The sequence below is a fragment of the Chaetodon auriga genome, chromosome 3 (genome assembly GCF_051107435.1).
Source record: "Chaetodon auriga isolate fChaAug3 chromosome 3, fChaAug3.hap1, whole genome shotgun sequence".
NCBI classification, from domain to species: domain Eukaryota; kingdom Metazoa; phylum Chordata; class Actinopteri; order Chaetodontiformes; family Chaetodontidae; genus Chaetodon; species Chaetodon auriga.
Window position 1 is genome coordinate 20,980,567 of NC_135076.1, and position 16,222 is coordinate 20,996,788.

The 16,222-nt window shown below is 41.1% G+C and overlaps 1 protein-coding gene across 3 annotated transcripts; it reads right to left on the reverse strand.

Moving 5' to 3' along the window:
* Nucleotides 1–1,446: 1,446 nt before the first annotated feature.
* On the reverse strand, nt 1,447–8,012 carry LOC143318097 (LIM/homeobox protein Lhx8). 3 transcript variants are annotated; one of them, XM_076726076.1, is made up of 9 exons: nt 7,863–8,012; nt 7,169–7,246; nt 6,609–6,734; nt 6,266–6,387; nt 5,547–5,767; nt 4,944–5,047; nt 4,154–4,249; nt 3,108–3,297; nt 1,447–2,043 (listed from the first exon to the last, which is right to left on the reverse strand). In XM_076726076.1, the coding sequence occupies exons 1-9, from the start codon at nt 7,941–7,943 to the stop codon at nt 1,967–1,969; spliced, it is 1,095 nt and encodes a 364-aa protein (XP_076582191.1). In that variant the 5' UTR covers nt 7,944–8,012; the 3' UTR covers nt 1,447–1,966. The 3 variants fall into 3 exon arrangements, with proteins under 3 accessions (XP_076582191.1, XP_076582189.1, XP_076582190.1); XM_076726074.1 differs by lacking the exon at nt 7,169–7,246; XM_076726075.1 differs by lacking the exon at nt 7,863–8,012 and having other exon boundaries at nt 7,169–7,762.
* Nucleotides 8,013–16,222: the final 8,210 nt, after the last annotated feature.

The following is a 16,222-nucleotide window of genomic DNA, read 5'->3' on the forward strand; positions in this document are numbered from 1 at the left end:
TCCCAGCATGAAAAATGATCATGATGTCGTCAGAAACTTCTCAAGCTACACCTGCAGTATCACCCACCTGCTCTCTGCTGTCCATCTGTATGCTTTGTATGCCTGAACCACACCTGCATAAGCTGGAAACAGAGGCAGTGTCTTCAGCCGCTTCATCAAAGAAATGTGTGTTTGAAAGAGACTGAAGCAGAGCGGAGACGTTTGTCTGAGCTGCTGGAGAGGTTTGAGAAGTTTCTGGAATTAGTGAACCAACATTTCTTGTTGCAGTTATGAACCTCATTTGAAACAGTACTTCCTGTTGTTAATCCAAAGCGGGGCTGGTCCTGCATAGTACTATGGAGTTTTTAAGTATTAGTGAAATAGAACTTTTGTTTATTAATCTGATTGTTTTCCTGATTATCAACGTTTTCCATTGGTTGCTTCCTGAACATCTGCGGCATCAGACAAAGTGTACATGCCTTTGTGAAACGACTGATGTCAGGTCAGTTTGCCTGACTGTTTGTATCACCGATGAGCCAGGTTTAGACATCACCAGGTTGTTGGTCATATGACTGATGAAACAAATGAGTGACGCAGCTGTTGGCAGCTTCACACTGTATCCTTGTATTTTACAGACTTCAAACTTCTGGTGAGGTCTTCTCTTTCCTAAATGTAGTCATTCATCCCTTGGCACAGTGCTCACCTTCAGATCTTCGAGATGTGACTCATGCTTGTGAGTCTTTGTACTGTTTGTCAAACCTGAGAACCTGCCCTCATGGTGCCTCAGAGTGACAGCACTGCCAGAGCTGCACACCTTGTGCCCTGTTTGAGCTGAACACGCTGAAACACGTACAACGTAAGCATTCAGTAAAAGCCAAACAACTCAGCTTGTGTATGTCAAAAGGAGAGAAATGATGCATGTAGTGCTAAGTGTGGCGTATTCCACATGTAGCGTGTTGTTATTCCTTTCTTACACTGCATAACCACTGTGCTCCCGGTTGTGTTTTGTATCTTTATGTGCATGCCGCTCAGGTTCAGTTTCCTTCCCATGAGGGTGAATACCTGAGATCTGATAAGTGAAGTAAAAACTGTGTTTTTATATGCCTCCCCCACCCTCGCATGTCTGGAAATTAGATTCTTTTGGTCAACCACAGTCAACAAGTAGACACAAGTAAAACCTGGGCGTCAGTTTTCTTACCGCAAACTCTTAAAAGTCAAACTCTGAAAATGCAGTGCTCCGACCTGTCGGCGCTCCAAACTCTTTTATTTATTGTTGCTCCTTTGTGGAGAAATGTCTCTGTCATATATTTATTTATACCGCAAAAAATGCATGTTTTTAACAGTATATATTTGCTGTGTGTATGTTCATGAAAATATAGATGTTTCGTTACTTCCATCATCATCAATAAATTGTTTATCTACTTTGCACTAACTCCATGCACTCTAAATATGCAACCTGAGGTCTGAGCACAGCAGCATGTCACCTGCTGTGCAACATGTCTCCTGTCATTCATTCGTCTCACAGGTTTGTGAAAGTAGACATTTATTTTCAAAGCAGACTAGACATACAATAAATAAATTAAATTGCAATATTCAAACACAAACAATTTCACCTTCATAATTAGTTGACATTTTGGGTCTCTTGGCTTTCACTTAGAGAAGCACGGTCAAACTGTGTCACCAACTACACAAACAAATAGAAATCTAGAATGTCACAATCCTATGAGGTACAATGAAACCTTTCCATGTCCACATTATACAGTACATTTAGGACTGTTAATTATAGTCATCCATACTAAGCTCAGCCGTGTGTGGAGCTTATTATGGATTTCAAGTGTTTTCAAAGAATGTCAACATGTAAAAGGAAAGGCTTTATGGTTCACTTAAAATGAAATTATATTTACCGTGGAGATCTGAATACTGCGGCTGCTAATGACGGACCGTGTGTGTGTGTGTGTGTGTGCGTGCGTGTGTGTGGGAGAGCAGCTCAGGTGTGAGACACAGGCAGGGAGGTCATGGCGTGGGCGGGCAGCAGCGGTTGAAACATGGATGGAGGGGAGTGTACTGTTGGCACACACAGAGAGAGCACTGGAGTCATTACACTTTCCATAATACATATTCAGATATATAACCATTTTAAATAAGACAGTAGTAAACGCTTCAGTATCGTGTTTTCTTAGTTTGATTAAAAAAAGAAATAGAGATTATTCATAATATTAAGATAGTGATTGTTTGAATTTTGCCTTTTTAAAATCGTCTTTATTTTCACAAAATGTCTGTTTCAGTAATTATGACCGCTTTGTTTTTCCTCCTCTAAGCTCCTGGTGACTGGAAGGACTAATGTTGTATTATGTTAGCTAACAGAAACAACACTGGTTTGGAATAAATAGAGGAGCTGAGTACGTTTCACGAGCAGTGATGTCACTGTGAGCTAGCTGAGGAAAGAGTGCCACCAATGAAAAACCGATAGTCATATTTTTAATATTTATCCAGGCTGACTATTCATTAATGTTATTGTTACGTTGATTAATCAACGAGAAGATGTTTGCATTTTTTTTCCTCAGAATTTGTACAAAATCTAATCTATTTTTTCCTTTAAAAATTCTTAAAATCTGCTTTGATGCTCATCTGTGTTTTCTTTTCTTTCTTTTTTTTTTTTTTTTACTGTTACTCAAATATAACATCAAATCATCAGCAAATAAACTAAGCTCAAATTGCTCTTTGGCTACATTTAAGCCACTCACTCCTTCCAGTTGAAGGTAAAGCTTTAATTAAACCACTACAATAATAATTAAAAAATGTATTTTATGTATAAATTAAAAAATTGGTCACTAATTTTTGCCTCTTGGCATTTCACATGAAACACATTTTACATGTAAATTTGGTTTTCAGTTAATTTACATGTGAACTATAAGACATCACAAAGGAAAAAAAATGAACACGCTTTTTTTTTTTGTTGATTTCTCATGTTATAAATGATAAATTCACACGTATGTATATGTGGGTTTGGGGTGCTTTACGTAGAGTGAAAAATAAGATCATATGTCAAGTGTTAAAATAGAAATAACTTTTTTTTTAAGCAGTTAAGCACAGTAAGCAAAACATCATGAAAAAAGTCAGGTGCTCACTGTCTATGAAGGAGTGTAGTGCAGACAGCATCGATCCCTCCGGGCCTCCGTAAGCTGTGTACTGCAGCTCCTCGGGGGTCGGGGTGGGCTGGGACAGACCGCTGGGCTGCAGCGAGGTCATGGGGGTGCTGGAGGTGTGGTTGGGGCTCACGTGCTTCTTGTGGCGTGCTCGGCAGTTCTGGAACCAGACCTGAGTTAACAGGACAAACACCGTCTGTCAGGCTGCATTTGAAAGAAGCAAACACAAAGATGAAGGCTGTGGGTGGTCGTGGTAGCTTGTAAACTGTACAAGCTAACTTGAATTTGTCATACATTCTTACCAGAGACTCTAGCTAGGCTGACGTAGCGAAGGACAATTCTGCCCCGAGGTGTGTTTTCCCAAAAGTGTCACTGTCAAACTAAGGTTCTGCTGGAAGAACCTTCGTTAGCAGTGGAAACTGAGGTTAAAGTCCCACAAACATCCGTTTAAAGCTAATAATGAGTTCATAGTTCTCACATACATGATATGCACCTTTTGCCAGTGGTTTAAAGCAACAAAGTAAATGTACCCAATTATTGTACTTAAGTATAATTTTAAGGTATTTGTACTTAACTTTCTATTGTATGCCACTTTGTACTTCTGCTCCACTATTTCAGAAGGAGACACTGTACTTTGTATTACAGTACATTTACCTGTCACCCACAGTTACTGGATACTTTGTCGATTAATATTTTAAATACAGTTAAAACTGTATGATCAGCTTATGTGTAAAATGTGATGCACTGTTCTGGATTTAATTTATGCAGCATGATATCAAGTATTTTGAACTTTACCTCAACCAGCTGCATTAAAATGCACAATCAATCAGAAATAACCATCATTAGTTAGTTGGAGAAAGCCTAAAATGTACACATTAACACATATTATTTAATGGTAGAATTGCTGTTTTTCCCTTTGGTTTTGCACATGTATTGCCATCGAATGTGTAACTACACCTCTGAGTTTTAACTCTTGCTTCTCTCTAAATAGTAGCATCTGTATATTCATGCACCGGTCCTTCACTGACCTGTATGACTCTTCGGCTGAGGCCCGTCTGCTCCGCCAGTTTCTGCAGCGTTTGAGCATCTGGATTGTTGTCCTGAGCAAACTGGGCCTGCATCACCTGCATGTTCAAAGGTAGATCAGTCAGTCAGTCAGATATCGGACACATGATATTAAAAATGACTTTAAATAACAGAAAATATAAGCAGTATGGGTAATTTTGCACATCTGTCTTGCTCTACATGGCCTTAATGCTGCTCATATATTGCTTTAACTTTAAAATTGAAATTATACTATAATTAATTATAGTCCCCTGAACAATACACATAATAATCATTATTATTAGCAGTAATATTTAGAGAGGAAAACAGTTTTAAAAATATGTAACAAAAAAAAAAACAAAAAACAGTATCCTTGTTTGTGGTATTCCAGCTGCCTTGCAACACCTAATTTTAGTTTTACCCTGTATCATGTTTTCATACAGTCTCTTTGGATACAGTAATCTATCAGGGCTCAAACACGAGGGACGCTGCAGTGTTTTTTGCACACCAGCATACAGTGTGGTCACTGCATACGCCATGCCTGTACACACATTATAACATGTTTAAAATCATACGGTTTGGATCCCTCCTTTACCTGCCTGAACAAATTAAGAAAAGAAGTGTGTTTTACAGAATATATGGTAACATTTAAAGGATGAGGCCACTGTTTTTAGCCTCATTTTTAGGCCAAATTTTGTTTGTGTGTGTTTTCCCAGTAGAATCTTATTATCTGTTATTTATCAATCTGTCTGCAATGCGATGATGGAGGTCAACCTGCAGCTGGTCGGCAGTGAAGCTGGTCCGAGCTCTCTTGGAGGGTTTTGGCTGGTTAATCTCCTGCTCAGTGGGAACAGCCCCCTCCATGTTAACACTGTTTCCTGCAACAAGAGCAGACTCTCATATGAAAACATCCTGAAATATTTAGCACAGAACTGGAAATCAATATTACTTTAAAATACTAATAAACTAATACCAAGCTATTAAAAAAACGGGCAAATTCACTTTAATTTCAGATATAGATTACTATTCCCAGGACGTGTTGGAAACCTGTGTAAATTCAGTTTAGGCCTTTTAGTAACTTCCATTTAGACTTAATGATCTACTATCATTAAAAAATGAGACAAACTAATTATCTTTCAGCATTTTGAAGGAATTACTGATGTTGTGATAAATATTTGCTTTTTTTCTTTTTCTTTATACAATAAGAGAAATATTTGTCTTTTTATGGCAAAATGTAACAAATCTGGAGCAAAGCAATTAAAGTTACTGTCCCAGCCTCTAGGAAATAAGCTTCAACTAAAAATTACATTCAAAAAAAATATCCTAAGAAGATTAAGAAGCGGGCCCCTCCAGCGGACCCCGGGCCGGCCGGCTCACCTCTCTCCACGGCCCGCTTGAGGTTGTCCAGCATGCAGTCGTAGTGAACCCTGCAGAGCACCTTCTCCTCCACCAGAGCGAACTCCTCCCCGGTGGACAGCTGCCTCTTGCAGGAGAAGCAGGCGAAGCAGGCCAGGTGGTACACGTTGCCTTTGGCCCGGCGGACCCAGTCTGTGGAGTGGATGTTCCGGCCGCAGCACGCGCACCACGTGCCGTATCTTCTGCAGGTGAAGGTCAAGGTGAGCAAATCAGACACCCACATATGCAGTAGATCTGATAGTCTGGGGGCATTGAAAGGCTTCAGGAAGACAGGTGCCGCATCGGCATTTTAAAGGCAGAGTGCATTTTTTTAAACTTTAGTTTGGCCCTAAATTAAAGAACTGAGTGATTTAAGCCTGGACCCTGGCAGGGAAACTCTGACACAGCTGCCCTTCTGCCAAATTTCAGATAAAATAGGCCCTGAATTTAATAAATAAATAAATTAGTATCTATCTAGTCTTTTTTATTTCAAGATTAATGATGCCTTTATTGGCCATCAACTCAATGTAAATAATTACAATTTAAATTAAATATCCAGCCAAAGCAAGGGAGAAATATCAAGTCCAGCAGCTGTGAATTTGCAATATAATGTGTAATTACTAAGTGGATGGTCGCTTAATTTTGCAATCGGCAGCTTCGATTGTCTTTAGAGCAGCACAGATAAAAATCGATGCACATACCGAAAGTAATCCAGTTTACAGAAAACCTCTTTTTCTTTGATGTAACAGCTCGTGTGGCTGCCAAGTGAAGTCTGGCACACGCTGCAGGACAGACAGCGCACATGCCAGCACAAGTCGTTAACCTAAAGCAGAGACAGGAGAAATTAGCAGAAGCCAATCAGCTCCGAGGTATCCAGACCTGCTGTATATACACGCATGAATACCAGCACGAGCCTGAAAACCACACAAATCCAAACGAGGAAAAAGGCATCCAAAATTTAATGAAAGACAAACCTCTTTAAAAAAAAAAGAAGAAAAAAAAAAGTTGCGCGCACACACAAAAAAAACAGCTGGCACTTTTTACCTTTAATAAATATTTATCCACTATTTCCTCGTTGCAGCTCGCGCACACAGCTCTGCCTAACAGAGGCGCAGATGCCATCGCCTGCAGGGACGACGCGTCTTCATCCAGAACCTCCACCGGTGCGCCCTGAAGGGATCAGACCCGCGGTTAGAAAATTACGCACAGGAACGCATCCACCCGTGCCTCCAGTGCGGCGGGGCTCACATGATATATCTCCACCTGTCACTGACACCAACCTCATGATAAACCTCACAAGACATCAGCCATCCTCAGATTCTTTTCGGCAGAACTTATTTTTGTCAAACATGGCAGAATGTTTCAAACAGAAAGGTTTTAAAAACAAAATCTATTTCAGCAAAAATCTCTTTTAGCCGAAAGTTTGGTTTGATTTTGCCTCCTAATTCTCCTTTCAGATGTTAATTTGAAGTAAATTGAGCAGGAGGAGTCGCGAAATTTGCCTTAAACCTTTCAAATTTTCCTGTCCACAAACTTTACCCGTCCACAAAACTGGCCTTTGGTTAATTTTCCAGAACAGATGAAGTTTTCCGCTCCGTTCCTACCATGATGTCTCTCCTGTCCTCAGCGCATTTGCTTAGCAGCTCCTCGTCTCCTTTGCAATCTTCACACATGACGAGAAGCTACAGCAGGCAGAGGATGTCTCTCTGTCAGACTGTGGCAGCTGCCTTAAATGCCCCCTGCTCCATCCCATAAATATCATGCCTTTCACTTTTCACCATGACAACGCCCGGCCATTACCACAATGACATTTAAAAGAGAGGGATAGTCATTACTTACAAAAACAGACAACACTTGAACTAATACTTGTCCTATGTGCATTATGTTCTTGAGATCTGCATTTGGGGGATTCTGCTCGCTGCCGGCGCGCGTGCCGCGGTTAAACCCCAACACGCCAATTTCACGTGCCAATCAAAAAGCCAGCGCGAGGTCTCGAGGAAAAGGGGGATTGATTTTTTTAATAACGGCAATTAAAAGGCTAAGTTCGCCACGAACGTCTAACCGGGGCAACCAAAAGGTGAAGAGGTCTCATTAACTACTTGAGTTTTAATTGCAGAATTCGGGGAGGGGTAATTTTCTTCGACATTTCGTCAAATTGTGAAAATACTGAGCTGTCAGCGTGCTGACGGCCGGCTTTAATGACGCTTTGATTTAATTGGCAAAGCAATTTAGTCTCCGTCGCGGCGCGGCGCGCGCTCCCCCCGCAGCCTGCCGCGCTCTCTGACCGCCAGAACTCACCTCATCGCCGGACAGCAGAGATCCGCTGTCGTCCTCGGCCACAATGCAACAGCCAACTTTTACTTCACTTTTCCAGCGCATGTCTGTGTGGAAGTGTGAAGCTTTCCAGTTTCAAAGGAAAAGTGCTCTTATTCTTTCTTTCTCCTCCAGGATTCCTCTGTCAGTGCGTCCTGAGCTGCCTCCAGAGGGCGGATCATAATTCATATTTCCCTGTCCTCTTTGGCCGCGCCTCTCCGTGGAAATGAACTTGTTGTTCTGCGGTTTTATTCAAGCTTTTTTTTTTTTTTTTTTTTTTTAAAAAAAAAAAAAAAAACGGCTGTCAGTTACATTCGCAGAAATATTTTCAAATAAATTATTGATTTGCCTCCACATAAGACCTTTAGATGACACTCAGGCAACATAGTGCGTTTCAATAAGTTATAACCACCACATTTACTGCTGTACTTTAGGTCTGAAGTACTTGTACTTTACGTGAATATTCTAATTATTTGATATTTCTGAGGGCAATATTGCGCTTTTTCCTCCACTATTTACCTGAATAGTGACCTGAACTGGTTTTCACATTATGGTCTTCTGCACAAAACATGAATTAAATATGATGCATTTTTATAGATTAAATTCCATTAAAAAAAAAAAAAATACTACAACATGCTCATTACACACTAATACATCAACCATATTGATCCACTAATATTAATATATAATAATATAACACTCTGAAAAGGAGCCATTCTGCATACTGAGTATTTTTGCTTTGTTGGTAATTTATGTATGTACTTATAGCTCACAAAAAAAAAAAAAAAAAATGGTGTTCAGGACTTTTACTTGTATTTAAGTATTTTTATTTTGAACTCTTGCTACTTCAATTTTCATCAAAGATGAGAACGCCCACCTCGCCCCATGAACATGATGCCCAAAGACCTGACATTATTCTGTAAATCACAAGAGCAAAAAAGTAATCATTAGAGTAAAATCTGGAAAAGAAAAAAAAAACATTTAATGTTGCAGAAATAAGTTTTATTTCTGCTTTCCAATCCTGTCAATCATCTCACAACCTTGATTTGTGTTTACTTTGCAGTAATGTGATTAAACACAACTTAAAGGCTCAGTATGTAGGATTTAGTAACATCTAGCTGTGAGGTTACAGACTGCAACCAACCGAATACGCCTCTCTCACCCTCCTCTACAGTGGCTGCTAAAAGCATGAAGAACATGAACGCCTCTGTGAAGAGCCTGTGTTTGGTTTGTCTGTTCTTGGCTATGGCAGAAACATGGCGGACTCCGTGGAAGAGGATCTGCTCCTTTTGTAGATAAAGAGCTCGTTCTGAGGTAACAAAAACACAGAGATTCATGTTTTCAGGTGATTATACACTAATGAAAACTGAACATTATATTTTCTTTCCCCTAAATCCTACACACGGGACCTTTAATTAGGAATGTGTAAACATGTGAGCACAAAATAACCTAAAGTAATAAAGCTCTTTAAAATAGATTTTGACACGGGGTTGCTCTGGTGCAAGTTTACATTTCACAACTAGTAGGCTCAGTAGAGTGTAGATGTCTGCCAGGTGTGTCCGGGGGCAGGTGGGTGGAGAAGAGGGAGTGCAGGACCGGCTGTGTGTCAAGTGTGTGTATGTATGAGAGGAGTGAAGCGGGAGACAATGTTCAGGTTCCAAAATAAAGTGTGAAAATTTAAAGTGACGGCAAACTAAAGCACAAAAGAATCCACCAACACTTCATTGACGGCCCCGTACGTTTTCCCCATCAGAAACAAGATTCCAAGCTGAAGCAATTGATCGTTTGCGGCCTCGACCGGCCGGCTAAGAGGAGCAAGGAGTCAGCAGTCAGCGGTGATGTGAAACAGAACAGTCGATAAAATAGGTTTGTCAATAATTGTGAATGGTGGCAACTGTGAGAGTCTTTGAGCATACAGTCATAGATGTGCACAAATAATGTTAGACTGATAGGCCCAATGGTGTGTGAGGTTAGCTGCACACACACACACACACACACACACACACACCCAAACAAACACATGATCCCCTCCAGGATTGTGCCTGGCTTGCTGATTTGTAAATTTCTGCAAGTTTTCTGGCAATTTCTCAGGAATATGGAGAACTTGAGGAATTTTGCACAGTTTCAATATAACACTGTACGAGATGGAATATGGCAGTTGTACCAACGTGTCTCATCAGCCACCTACTTGTTTCCTCTGTCGTCCTCCAGATCCCACCAACATCAGCTGCCTTCGACTGCAGCTGGTCCCCGTTTGGGAGCATTCACACAAAGGCTAAGCCCGGCTTAAAATTGCTAAAAACATTTTACCTGCAGTGAAACAGGGACTATTGGATCCCCTCTGGGACCCCGTCGGTAATCCAACTTTGTTTAAGACTATGTATCCGAATAGGGCCAGTATTCACATTCACTGTTGGTTTAGCATGAGCATATACAGTATGCACTATGTACACCCGGTTGCCAGTTTCTAGGTAAAACTGATGCGGTTTAATACCACAGATGTGGAATAAATCCCACCTTCATCAAGGTTAGAATGTTCAGTTTTGTTGCATTAGTGCGATTATGTATTGTCTAGAAATGATCTCCAGTCAAAACAGCAGCATGTGGCCTTACAGTGAATGAGTCAGTGGATCCCACGTTATTTTTACACTCACGCACACACAGTCAAAGGTCACCTGATCTGAACGGCATCCTCTCAACAGATGTTAAGGTAGCATCACAGCCTGCACTCACAGGACAACTCCTCTCTCTTCAGCATTCAGGTCCTTTAGATACCACCATGTAAAAATACTTCAAGTAGGCATAAAAATATTTGATTTTGTGAATATTACTATTTGTACACACAGCAGTGCGGTTGGTCTGTGGGAACCCAAACAATGAGGAAATAAAACCAGCGTCAGCCAAACATGAGGGTTTCATCTACTCGAGTAAATGTACTTAATTACTTTCCACCACTGCTCTTCATGCAAATATATGCAAATCATGTCAACCTGCAGTCTACACCAAGCACTGACAGGCTTTTAAGAGGTAACGCAGATACTTTGCAAGGATTGGAGGAACTGGAGTGACAGAAAACACACAGTTGCCAACTTGCTTCTTTTTATCTTTTTACTCATTCAAGCCAGTAGCTCACGCAAACCCAACCATCTCAACCGCCACACACACGCACACACACACACACACCCTTCCACCCCAGCCGAAACACACACACACACCCTTCCATCCCAGCCACCACACACACGCAGCAAAAGGCTATTTTCTGTTCTGACGGGATAACAGTCCGACCTGCACCGGCATGAGTCTGCATCCTTATCGCACCATCGCAGAGGGATAAAGGAGTTAGCGTGCCTCCATTGAGATGTGTCCTGTTCCACCTGGTGGAGATGAATGCTTTTTTTTTTTTATCAGATGACACATCTCAAGCGTTGCAAGCTGCAGAGCAGAGTTCACTAAAGCAGCAGTGAGACAACCACTCCTCGGTCCTTATTGCTGCAGAACTCTGTCACACTTTAAATTAGGCAAAAGTCCTGAGAAGCTGCGTCACTCCGATCTCGGTGATGAGTTCAGACAGAGAGGTCAAAGGTGAGAGGAGAGATGCAATGCCTGCAAGAGTGCTACCGTGGAATATAGCACCAAAACAAATAAGAGCTACCTATCGAGCGTTGTATCATGAGAAGACAAATCCTTTCTCAGACATGAAAGTCTTTATCGCTCCAACGCACCATCTGTAGAAAACCTGATATGAGCGCAGAAGCTGGGAAAGATGTAAATCTGAGTGTGTAACGGTTGCATGTTTTCATTTTCCACATTGCATGGCTGACTTGGTAAATGTTTTGCGTGATGTGGACCAGACAAAAACAAATGTCTCATCTGTCAACATACTTGCAAACTTGCTCTGCTGCTGTGCAGCTCCACGTCCGGCCGTGTGTGAGGCTGCTGCTGTACACACGGTCGGATCTATGGATGCTGTATCATCAGGTGTGAGAGGCACAGAGGAGCTCAGTGATCGCAACTGCAACTGTTACTATACATGATAGTGTTACAGCAACAGACTTAATAAAGCTGCTTAACAGTGATAAGAAGAACTTTTCTTAACCTTGATGTTCACTTTGGAGTCCTGGAGATCCTGCCCCCCTTTAACAGCTCCAAAAACATACAAAGTGTTGTTTTATCAGCCTAATATTTCATGATTTTCTCAAATTTTATGAGTGAATTGCTTATAAACATGATTTTGAACTGACAGGTTTCTGAAATCTGCATCAGAAAGTGACCCAGTGGATTTCCATCTGTGACTGGTTTTAACAATAGCAGCACGACGCCTCCCCAAAGGTAGTGCATTAAAGGACCCCAATCTTAATTAAGATCACTATGTAAGATAACACAGTGTGTGAAGGACTTTTTGCATACATATATTTAGTTATTCATAGCCCATATTAGATACAGAGATTGTAATAATTCCTTATCAGGCATAATTTCTATATTTTGTCACCCTAATCAAGAGTCCTATTTGCAGCTAAGGAAGAGTCGTCACTTCACAAAGATCAGAATGAAAGAAAAAAAGAAAAGATATATTTCACTTTATTTTCATTTTCTCACAGCAGTAACAAAGAGGAAGTAAAGCTGATGTCAACAAACACAAAGGTGAACAGAAGTGCTTCAACAAGAAACACGACGGACTAATGACATTAAGAAGTAGAGTCCAGTGCTGCAAACAGAAAGACCCTCGTTGACATGATTCTGTGAAATGATTACTGGAAACAATGAAACCTGTTTGGTCCATTTTCATCCTGACATGATGCAAGATTGGTCCCGCTTTGCCTGTTTCTATATCCAAACAGGTCTTTTGTACTTAGAAAAGTTTTCTCTGCGAAGACACACAGGACACCCAGATACAGTAAGAACAAGGAACGTGGGAGACTCTCTCCGAGAGAAGCGCTGAGCGTTTGGCCCTGACGAGCCTCTGAGAAAATCTCCTAATTTGCCACTTCCACATGGACCTTTGCTTTCTTTGGGGCTGCACCTACTCATTTATTTCATTGAAATCAGTGCGAATTGGGGTGGTTTACAATTGACACAACGAGTTTGGCATGACCTTTTCTCCTTGCTGTAAATGGGTACTCATCGAATCTGAAGGGGGAGGTGGGGTGCTGGTGGACGAGGGGGGGTGGGAGTTGCGTTGGCTGGGGGCCAATGGGGGGATTGGGTGGAAATCACAGCAGTGAAAATGGCAGTGCAGTGAAAGAGGGGCCTGATTGCATTGGGACAGCATGTGAGAGGGAGCAGCATGCTCAGCCCAATCAGAGCGGCATAAGGAAAAAGTGCTCTTATCAACGAGTAATGGCCCACTTGACAATCACACAGGCACAAAACTGCTCTATTTAACGCTGATTGCAAAAACTCCTGCCCTCCCCCCCCTCCCATCTCAGAGCCGCATGACTCCCCGACATCTCCCCGCCACCTCCCAGCTTACAGCCAAGACCCTTTCCTGAATGGAATTTATAATCACCCCTCCTCTATTTCTACCCTAATTGTTATTTTAAGACTTGCGTTGTGTATTAGGCATTTAGTGCTGGTGAAATGCCTGCCTTGATTACTGTGTTCATTGCCAGCAATGAAGGCATATCCATCTCAATTGCACCGGCTTGACAGGCAGTGAATGTTTAAACAGGTAGCCTATCATCCACCTGGCTGCTCACCTTAGTTCACGTCCACTGCTTAGTGTGAGAGAGAGCTGCTGCAGCGCACATCTGTGCGCATAGAGGCGATGAAGCTCTGCAAAGCGTGTGCAGCTCTGTGCAGCTCTGATGATTCATGAAACACTCGGATAATCAAGTTTAGTTTCATCTCGAGTCTCTTTAATGAGATGGTCCTGAGGCAGCATTTTTAAGGGTCTTAGTTTATTTCATATGTCACGTTCATTCACACAGAGCCACATGTGTGTAGATTTGGCCACTCCCACTGTCACCCTGCTCTTTTTTCATTAGTACGCACAGTATCATAATGACAGTAGCAGTTGTTGTAAGAATATGGATATTTCTGTAGAAGGAAACTGCAAAAACCATTTCACACTGTGTGTATTTTGTGGTTTTTCTGTTTTAATGACAGTTATGTATCTCATGTCTTAATATTGTAAATAAGCATTTGAACAGTGCCTTCTGGGGCTCTCAGCACGATTAAAATGTCTTATAACTAGAAGATTTGTGACTATGCAAATAGGCACATTGATGCTATCTGTGACCCATGTTATCGCTCAGTTTTTTGTTTTTTTTGTTGTTGTTTTTTCTGGCTGTCTTGAACATCCACAGGTGTGTGTTGGCGTCCTGGTGGGAAACAGGAGTAAAAAGAGAGCAGTGCGGAGATGCTGGTGAGTGTCAACAAGCAGCAAACACATTTCTGATCATGTCGCGTCCACAGTGCAAAGCTCAGCCCGTCAAAAGAGAACAAAGAAAGTAAAAATAATATTATATTACCACAAATTAAATTAAGCTTTCTAGTTTGTTTAGTTTCTTATATTGTTCATTTATGCTCGGGATACATTCTATTTCTGGAGATGTTTGTAACCTCGAAGCAGTAAATCAGTATTGAAAGTGAAATAAGACCTCTCTGGAGGGCACTGCCACAGAGACTCTGTGTCACTTCATGTTAACACACAGCTCCAAATATCTAATGGTGTAGGTCTCTCTTCTTTCAGTAAGACCCCAACCTCGTGTTTACAGTTACTGTGTCAGAGACCTTTTGCAGATGCAAATGGTCATGACCCCTTAAAATGGTAAATTCCCATAATATGTTCTCATTTCAGCAGCGAGATTGACCATCACATATGTATGCACACATGTACACAACCAAGTAAACAGAGCCATTTAGCACCGTGTTGAATTCAAAACTGTGTAAACAGTTAATAAAATCTATCAGACAGCCTCTTTCCCTGCATGCTTTATAGAAAATACATTATATTGTCATATTATACCCTTTGTATGTGCATACAATACATTTATTCTACACTAATGTCGTCCACTTTGACGCCTCCATAGCTCACTTGCTTTAATAAAATATGCATTTAAAAGGATAAAAATGTACTTAAATGTATCTTTGGATTTGTAAGAGAAGTGCTGGTTTTATTACATTGTGGTCCAACTTTTGCCTGATTTGAGATGAAATGTTGATAAAATAATGATCATTTACATGCCGTCACATTTGAGCCAGCTGAGACATTTTACAGTGGCTGGACAGCTTGTTCAGCAGAGACCCTGCGTCCAGCCTCCTATGTGCAGCATCACGGTCAAGTGTTGGTGTGGAAGACCTTTAACGCCTGACTTTCCTTGAAGTTTCATCTTAAATTTACTCTACATTATCTCGCGTGTTCATTTGAAATGTCTCCTGTTGTATCTCTGGACAGGATAGGTGCCCCTAAAGGACACAGTCACAGGACAATCTTCTCCTCTTCCTCCTAAGTGTATTCATCAGTGATCCTGGAGGAGTGAGACTCCCAGGCTCTGTCACATCTTGAGACAGAAACATGGCTCCTCTTACTGGTCAACTCTGGAACTGACAAACTCTTCAATTATGAAAATAAGCTGAGTTTATGCCACAAAATTCAAAGCCTATCTCTGATATTTTGCATGATACTTCAGCACAATATCAAGGCAGTGAGACAGGAATACACACAGCAAGCAAAGCCACTGCAGTTCTAAGAAATATAGAAGATCTGACCAAATATACCATCATGATTCTCTGTTGCATAGACTTAATGTAGCTCTAATTAGCGTCACATAAGAGGTGGCTCTGGTGTGTTTTCATACACTAATAGAAAAGGTGAAAATGATGCCAAGTCCTGGAAAAAATAATTTTCCTTTTTTCCACAAGAGGGCCACAGAGGACCTGCAGCTGAAGCTGGTCCTGCTCAGCTGTGGATGTCTTGTCTGAGATGAGAACTGGCAGCTTTGCCTCTCAGTCAGTGATGTTGTCAGTGTGCTGGGTGGTCTGCGGTTCATGTCTTTTATCAGTCAGAAGTCAGAGCTGTGATTTGATTTGATTTTAACCAGCTGGTTTGTGAAAGCAAACAAAAAATTATTTTTGAATCATTTTCTAGCAGATTGTTTCAAGATCGTACAGCATTTATCTGACAGTTGGAGTTGCGAGTTACTTTACAAATGAAGGTTTTACATGATGAACATGAGGTTTTAATGTACACATTGCTGAAGATTAATCCAGTGGTTCACCTTATTTAAATAATGTCAGTGTTTAGTTTGGCCCCCTGTCACCTTTCAGATGTATATGAGATTTTTCCTCTAAACTTTTCAGACAGGTTCATTTAAATCACTGTTTTAGGGCAACAAATGTAAAAT